Source organism: Austrofundulus limnaeus, unplaced genomic scaffold, assembly GCF_001266775.1.
Source record: "Austrofundulus limnaeus strain Quisiro unplaced genomic scaffold, Austrofundulus_limnaeus-1.0 Scaffold21, whole genome shotgun sequence".
Taxonomy (NCBI): Eukaryota; Metazoa; Chordata; class Actinopteri; order Cyprinodontiformes; family Rivulidae; genus Austrofundulus; species Austrofundulus limnaeus.
In genome coordinates, this window is record NW_013952423.1 from 2,365,905 (window position 1) to 2,374,289 (window position 8,385).

General features: G+C 41.2%; 1 protein-coding gene across 1 annotated transcript in view; it reads left to right on the plus strand.

Annotated features, from left to right (window-relative positions):
• Nucleotides 1–8,367, plus strand: part of dtx2 (deltex 2, E3 ubiquitin ligase) — an 11,540-nt gene extending 3,173 nt beyond the window's left edge. Inside the window, exons 3-9 of the mRNA XM_014004046.1 lie at nucleotides 1,158–1,216; nucleotides 3,613–3,828; nucleotides 4,962–5,026; nucleotides 5,180–5,356; nucleotides 6,583–6,744; nucleotides 6,914–7,003; nucleotides 7,464–8,367. Coding sequence (XP_013859500.1) covers nucleotides 1,158–1,216; nucleotides 3,613–3,828; nucleotides 4,962–5,026; nucleotides 5,180–5,356; nucleotides 6,583–6,744; nucleotides 6,914–7,003; nucleotides 7,464–7,706 — 1,012 coding nt within the window. The 3' untranslated portion in view covers nucleotides 7,707–8,367. The remainder of the gene's footprint in view (nucleotides 1–1,157; nucleotides 1,217–3,612; nucleotides 3,829–4,961; nucleotides 5,027–5,179; nucleotides 5,357–6,582; nucleotides 6,745–6,913; nucleotides 7,004–7,463) is intronic.
• The last annotated feature ends 18 nt before the right edge of the window (nucleotides 8,368–8,385 follow it).

Consider the following 8,385-nt stretch of genomic DNA (forward strand, 5'->3'; position numbering starts at 1 on the left):
ATCTTGTTGTGTGGACCTAATATTTAATCTTAGTTTTTTCCATTGATTTTTTTGTTTGTTTTTTGCATTTTAAAACGTACAATTTTCTGAATAAACTTAAACTGAGTTGTTGAAGTTAAAACGAGCAGAGCAGAAGCTAAAAGCAGCAGAATGCTAAATATTAATGCTAGCTAAAACAAGCACAAAGATGGCTGAAATGGGAAAACACTAAAAGCCTAAAAGTAACAAAATGGTATTTAATAGTAAAATAATAGCTAAAGCCATGAAAAGGCTAGCTAAAGCCATGAAAAGGCTAGCTAAAGCTATCAGAAGGCTAGCTAAAGCTATCAAAAGGCTAGCTAAAAGAAGCACCTAATAGCTAAAAAAAAACGTTGAACAAAACTGAATCAACATATAAGCCAAGATCCAAAGTTTACGTTGTTTAGTTTTATTCTGAAACAAAATCACATTTTCTTCCTTTTCACACAATGTTAGTATTAGGATGTGTTTGGTAAACTCTTTGCTTTTTTAATATTTTGTGTTTTTTGTAGTTTTTATTGACTKCAGGTCAGGAGTTAAAAGTTTTTGGTCCATCTGTGTGGAGGTTTTATGGCATTTTACACACTCAGAGWCTCTTAGTTTAGCTTTATTTCTAAGTTGTTAATGTGAACAATGGGACAGAGCGGTGGGTTTTTCTGTTTCAGCATTTCTGCTGAAAAAGGGAAAACGATATCCAGAGCTGAAACTGTCCGTCCATCCTTTTAATTTGAAGGAGTTTTAGATTTAAAAAAAATCTAATAAACTAGCACAATAAAACTCTGAGGAACTTTGTATGCCTGTTGTACGATTCATTAAACAAGTAATGGATCCTAACAGGTGGAGTTTGGAGCTCCAGCGTGCTTCAGGACTGACAGCTGCTCATTTAAAGCTGTTTCTGCAGTAAACAGTTTGTCTGACTGCTGCATGATGCTGCTGCACATGCAGTCAGTTAGTCAGGCCAGGCATGAATAATGACTCATTTACTGTAATTCTGAGTTCATGTTATGAAACAAGAAGGTTAAAGTGGAGCTTTCTGTCACTCCTGAAGCCAGAATAGCTGCAAGCCTTTTGTTTTGTACTTCCTGTCTGCTGCTGTTCTCACTGACTGAGTGTCACCGTGTGTGTTTCCTGGCCTGCAGCGTTCCTTCCATCTCCGTGCAGCTGAACGGCTCCACCAGCGTGAGCTCTGCCCTGGCAGGTAAGCGGGTCACCGACCATCCGTCCTGCGCGTTTCCTCTGCTCTCCAGCTGGGTGCAGCTGTTCTCCTCAAGGTTTCTTCCTGTTCCCCCCCTCCCCCCTCGGTTGGTTTTTAAGTAAAGTGAAGGAGCAGAAAGAAGAAATGAAACTGTTAAATGTTGACTTTAGCTGTGAGAACATCCTCCTGGTGGATGCTGGGAAAAGAAACTCTTTACCCGTTGAGCAGCTGGATTTTTCCAAACATTTTGAACCTAAATGTCTCAGAGTCTTAATAAAACCACAGAACATGCGTACTCAGTACCTCAGCTTGGATCAAATATTCCTCGTTTTGCACGTTGCATCTTCACACTGTTGTCAGCATGATGCAGAATCATCTCATCTCATCATGTTTTTTTTGGTAATTAAAAATCACCTTTTATTAAAACCTGAACGTTTTTAAATTATTCAGCTGATTAGTTGTAAAACTTGAGTATTYAGGAGTTAAAATCACAGTAATTTAAGTCTGCATCATGTCAAAGGGACGTGTAGTTTGAAGAATCCTGAGCAGCTGTGGTTCTAGTTGTTTAAAGCTCGTTGAACAGCTTCAGTCTGGAGAATTACCGTATTTATTCAGGTATAATATGAGACATTTAACCTCTAAAATCATCCATAAAGTGGTGGGGGAGTGTAGGATTATACACGGGAGAATATTCCAACTAACGGTTTTAATGTACGACTACAATAAGTTTCAATATTACAGAGCCCCGTGAGGGGACATGGGGGATTTTATTTTATTTTTTTGTGTGTGTTACTTAGCAAAAGTAGTTTATCACTGCTGCTGCTGGTTTATTAACACATTCACATGCTGACCACAGCAACACAGAACCGGCAAAACATGCTCACAAAGTGTGTCTCCCCTAAAATGTCACCCATCATATCCAAATGAGGATTAAGTCAAATTTAGTCAAAATTACATTTTCAGATTCCTGCTTTAAAAGCTTCATTTTGATACCTGGATCATTCTGATATCATGAGCTTATCCAGAGATTTGACTTCATTTGTGTTGTTGGTTACAATAATACATTAATATTTGGTCTGAATCCAAATTTTATGTAAATTTGAGTAATTTTTGATGTCAATATAAAGAGGAAATCTCATAGTATTTTTAWTGAAGATTTCCCAGCTGGAAAGAATCAAAAACATTGTTAGCTCGCAGGGAAGAATTCTAAATTTTAAAGTGTTTTTTCCTCAAAATCAGTTGTTGTTTTTTTTTGCTACAGCTCAAAAAATGCTTCAAAAATTATTTTTAGGATGATATTTCAGACAGTTCATTCACATGATACATTGATAAAGCATGAACTCATTATATTTTGACAAAATGCAAATTTTGCAAATGTTTAAATCAAAACTATCAGCCTGTTTCTCCGTATTTGAACTTAATCCTGGTTTTGATGTGWCGGCTCACATATGTTGAGACCGCAAAGTCCTGAAGTCTGTCTGAGTGGTGACTTCATACATGATGTTAGATTTTACTCRTTCATATCGTGACCCATCATATCGAAATGAGGATTAAGTCAAATTTGGTCAAAATGACCTAATTACATTTTCAGATTCTTGGCTTTAAAAACTTCATTTTGATACCTGGATCATTCTGATATCATAATTAAATCCATATATATGACTTAATTTGTCTTGTTGGTTACAATAATACATAAATATTTGGTCTGAATCCTAATTTTATGTCATTTTAATGAGGAATTTTTGATGTCCTTATAAAGAGGAAACTTCAAATTATATTTGAATATTGAGATTTCACAGCTGAAAAGAAACAAAACTTTACTAACTCACAAGGAAAATCTCAACATTTTAAGGCGTTTTTCCTCAATCATTTTTTTTTTGTTGCTACTGCTCAAAAAAGTGCTTCAAAATTTAATTTTATGATTATATTTCAGACAGTTCATTCAAATGATACATTAATAAGGCTTTTATTCATTATACTTTGACAAAATGCAATTTTTGTTAACATTTTAGTCAAAACACTATAGTTGCCTTTTTCTCCATGTACAACTTTTGGACTTAATCCTGGTTTCGATGTGACGGGTCACATAGGTGAATAAATACGGTAGTTTAATTCAGACTGGATTGATGAGCTAATGGCTAGTCTGAGTACAGATCAAAGTAGTCACAGATTTATTCAGGTCTCATCAGATGTTAGATTTGACCTGTTTGTGATGCACTCCCCTCAGACAGAGTGAAGGATTGTGGGTATTATTGAGTGGTGCCTGTGTGGTGTGATGTAGAGGAGCAGCGAGGAGCTCTGACTCCACGTCTCATTCTTTTTGATTTGTCCCTTTTCTGCTCCTGCATCCCGCCTCATCCTGCCCCCACCCCACCCCACCCCGCCTCACCCCGCTCCAGGCATGGCCTCCATTTTGATGTCAGCGGTGGGACTCGGCGTGCACTTCACCACCGCCCCCCTCCCTCCGCCGCAGCAGCCCCAGCAGCCGCCGCCGCCGCCGCCGCCTGCTCCTTTCGCTCTTCCTCCTCCTCCTCCTCTCCTCCCCTCAGCCAGCAGGCCCACCAAGCCTCACAGCAGCAGTTCAGTTAGGAGAGCAAAGAGGCAGCACAGGAGAGGTAGCTCCGCCCCCCATCCCATAATCCACCTCTTCATCCTCCACTCGTCTCCTCAGCTTCATCCTCCCATCTTTTTGATTTGTGCTCACGTGTGCTCGCACTGACCCACCTCACCATCAGCCTTAGGACTTCCAGGGGCTTCAGTCAAATATAGGGTTTCTGCTGGAACATGACAAAACAAACAAACAAACAAACAAACAGTTTGAGGAAAAAGTCAAACACAGAAGTTTTTATGAAGCAGCTTTAATGCTGCGTCTCCCAGGTGTCAGTCCAGTTGTAGAAGTTTATTACCTCCACCAAGAGCGAGGTAATGTTTTCGGTCGCGTATGTTTGTCTGTCGTTCTGTCTGTGGACAACGTTACTCAAACTTGTGGACAGATTGTCATGACATTTACATCACATGTGGGTACTGGGCCAAGGAACACACCTTTAAATTTTGGTGATGTTCCGGATCACGATGCGGATACAAGAATTTTTTTTCTTTTAACACACTATCGGCAAAGCTGTGATGCTTTCACAGGGCTTCACAACTTATTCAGCAAATGTGTTTCCATCTCTGCTTTTGTGCGTTAACTCTTACAGGATGGAGGAAATTGGWCTTGGCTGAGGTTTGCACTCTCYSAGTGCTTCTAGTTCTTTTATTAACTTAATGTCCTCAAACAGACGGTGCTCTCAGAAGCTTCAGGCTGGATCTCTAACAGCTGCTTCCATCATTCATCATAAATACTCCTGAACTTTATAATTTAAAGCAGTTTTTCATCCCCTTACTAAAAACTAATGCAGATTAGTTTTGATCACTTATTAATTCTAACAAGAAGCAGCGTTTTGCTTTCATGATTCATTTCTCTAATTGTCTCTGAATCGTTTATTTGATGCTTCAGTTTGGTTTCCTGTCAAAGATTTAAATGAAAAATATATTTACAGCCACAGTTTTATTTTTTACATTTCCTGGTTCATGAACCTGACTCAAGTTTGTGAAACTGGGTCCATCCATCAAGTGTTCATCCTGTCACCTCACCTCCTCCATGTTCTGTCCTCTCAGGACCACCGTCCCGTCCCACCTCACCACTTTCTGTCTGGAATAAACGAGTTTATTTTTTAGCTGAGCGTTCACTCTGCTGTCCTCCTCCCAGTGTCTCCGAGGTCTGAGGAGGTGATCCAGCGCTACATGGAGGTGGTCGCTGAAGCTCCAAACGAGGTGAGTTCTTCACGTTTTGCCCGTCATGTCTTCAGATTTCATGTTTCATGAAAACACGCAGGAAGCTGTTGTTCTGTGTGGTTGTTGGTTGTATTTTTGTGAAAACCTGTCTGGGTTTGGATGTAAACCAGTCCGACCTCGTGTCTCGCTCAGGACTGCATCATCTGCATGGACCAGTTGTCCAGCCCGTCCAGCTACGAGACGCCGTCCTCCTCCTCTGAGGAGGAGGCGGGGCTCGGCATCCTGCCGGACGCCGTGGGGAAGTTCATTAAGTGTGGCCACACCCTGCACATGCTCTGCATGCTGGCCATGTACAACAACGGAACCAAGGTACCGGGCCAGGAGACGAGCTGTCAGTCAACTCTGTCTCTTCAGACGCTTCAAACTAGGGTTGGGCGATGTGAGGATAATCTTACATCCTGATATACTTTGGCTATATTGCTATACAGGATATAAATATCATGATACCTCCAATCGCTGAAAAAATTATTAAAAATTGATCCAAAAAAATTTGAGTACTGAATCTGAACAAATTTAAATGTTTTATTACAGGGTTCCTGCAGATCCTTAAAGTCTTAAAAGGCATTGAATTCATCAATCCAAAATTAAGGCCTTAATTAGCCTTAAAATGTCTTAAATCAATCTTTCAGAGGTCTTAAAAATGTTAACACATTGTAAGTAGGATGATTGTAATTCATCTCAAATATTAAAATAGGTAAAATTATTATTTTTTTAATATTCACATGCAGACATTCCCCTTTGACATCACTTCCTGTTATTTCACATGCAAATATCACAACAACTGTCCATCTGAGCAACATGAAATTTGTTTTGTAATATGTTAATAATGTTGTCTTTCCAAAAATACATTCACTTTTCTTACTAACATTTTACAKCACAGGCACTTTAAGGTTTCATCTACAGCAAATTGGGGTTAAGACCAGTTTATCTCAGGTTTATCTCAGTTGAGGAAATGTAAYTGGTACGTAATACTGGCTAAATTAATTTTAATCAAGGAGACTAAACAACAATAACAATTTATTTGATTTTTTTACTTGTATTTATTATGTTTCACTTTTTTCTCTTGTTTAAAATGTAGAAGACAAATCCTTCTGCTCCTTTCCCCAAAAAGAGAGAAATCTTAATTTGGTCAAACATTTTTTTAAATTATTGAATCTATTTTATATTTCATTGAACGTTAGGACACACAGCATGTTGTTGGTTAGGGCATAACGGCATTTTGTTCAACGTCCTCTTTCTGAAATCCAAACCAGTACCAGATTATTGATCCAGTGCTCCATTTATACTCAAATATACATTTATACTAAATCCAGTGATCATTTATACTTGATAGTTAGGATGAAGCCATTTTAAGCCTCGTACACTGAAAAACTTGTGGTGTATGTTTGTTACATCGCCCTTTCACCCTTGTTTCAAAGACTAAACTCTGACTAAACTACAAACTAGCCGTTTGCTAGCAGTTCCAGACCAAACCGTGTCATTCTTTAATGTGGGACGGTTGTGAGGACCCTGGGTCTGGTTGTGTCCCCCTGCAGGACGGCAGCTTGCAGTGTCCCTCCTGTAAGACCATCTACGGAGAGAAGACGGGCACGCAGCCCAAAGGCAAGATGGAGATTTACAGCATCGGCCAGTCGCTGCCAGGACACCCAGACTGTGGCAGCATCCAGATCATCTACAGCATCCCACCTGGCATCCAGGTACCGCTCCCCTCTGAGCCTGACAGGTCCGGTCCGGTTTACACAGATATCGGATCCTCTTTAGACAAACTAATTGTTCCAGCAGCTGATAGGATTATTTTCTTTAGTTCAACAGATTTCTGCTTTGAAACGTTTGTGAGGTTGATCCRTTTTTTCTGTCACCCTCCAGAGCCTGGAGCACCCGAACCCCGGACAGCCATACACCTGCAGAGGCTTCCCTCGTTTCTGTTTCCTCCCCGACAACGACAAGGGCCGGAAGGTGAGCAGGCAGAACCACGAGACCCCAACGGGTCCGGACCCCTGAGCTGAACCTCTCACGTCGTTTCAAACCGTTCCTGATGAATCTCACCRCGTCCGCTGGAGATAATCTGCCGTGTACTTCTCCGGTGGCGCTGCGGTTGTTTCATGTTTTTGTGTCGTTTTAGCTCCGCCTCCTCCTCATCCATTAAAATTACATAAAATTAGGATTTAGACCAAATATTTATGTAGTATTGTAACCAACAAGACAAATTAAAAAATCTCTCTGGATCCACTAATGATATCAGGATGATCTAACTATCAAAATGTAACTTTTAAAGCAAAGAATCAGAAAATATGAGGTCATTTTGAACAAATTTGATTAATCCTCGTTTACGGGTCAGAAATGAAGCAGCTCTTGGTCCAACATGAATAAATGCACAGTTTGTCTGAGAAAAGCTTGTTTTTGTTCCGTCCCGAAGGTTCTGGAGCTGCTGAAGGTGGCGTGGATGCGTCGGCTCATCTTCACCGTGGGGACGTCCAGCACCACGGGGGAGCCCGACACGGTGGTGTGGAACGGCATCCACCACAAAACGGAGATGATGTCCAACCTGTCGGGCCACGGCTACCCCGACCCCAACTACCTGGACAACGTTCTGTCCGAGCTGGCCTCGCAGGGCGTGACCGAGGACTGCCTCAAAGCTGCAGGAGCYGGCGGCAGCTAGGGTCCAGACTCCCACCGAGCCTCCGGGTCGCTCGTCAGAACCAGGAGGGGATGAGGCTGCTCATACGTCACTGTGTTTCTGCGCTTCACGCGATCCGACGCCACGCCCGTTTCATCGAACTTTTCCTTTTTAAAGCCTCATCAGGACCCGGTGAGAGGAGGAGGAGCAGCTCTGGGATTGAAGCACTTTAACTCTGACGGTGCATTCTGCTGACATCATACTTTTAGGAAGAGCAGTAAACTTGTTTTAACGTTAGGAAGGCACGGCGGCAGCGAAGCTTCACGTAGCAAAGCTCAGTGATGAGAAGAGGCAATACTTTCCTGTAAATAAACACATGAATGCATCAGAACATGAAGACAAGTCATCAAGTTTTTCTTTTTTTACATTTGGCACTACTTCTGATTCAACCCTATTTAAATCTGAACCATTCTGCAGCTGATGTTTTTGTCACTTAATGTTTGTTGTGTCAGAAATGAATTATTATTATTATATAAACAGGAAGCACTAATGTTGGGGGGCGGGGCCGGTTCAGATTTGACAATCAGTCAAATGAGACCCGAAGGCGTTCCCGCCAGGTGACCTCATCTGCTCCGCTCAGCCTCAACATCTGTACAAAACTGGAAAAAAATATATCTGCAATAAAGAAACGATGCAAAAAATCCAAGCTGGACTGATTTCA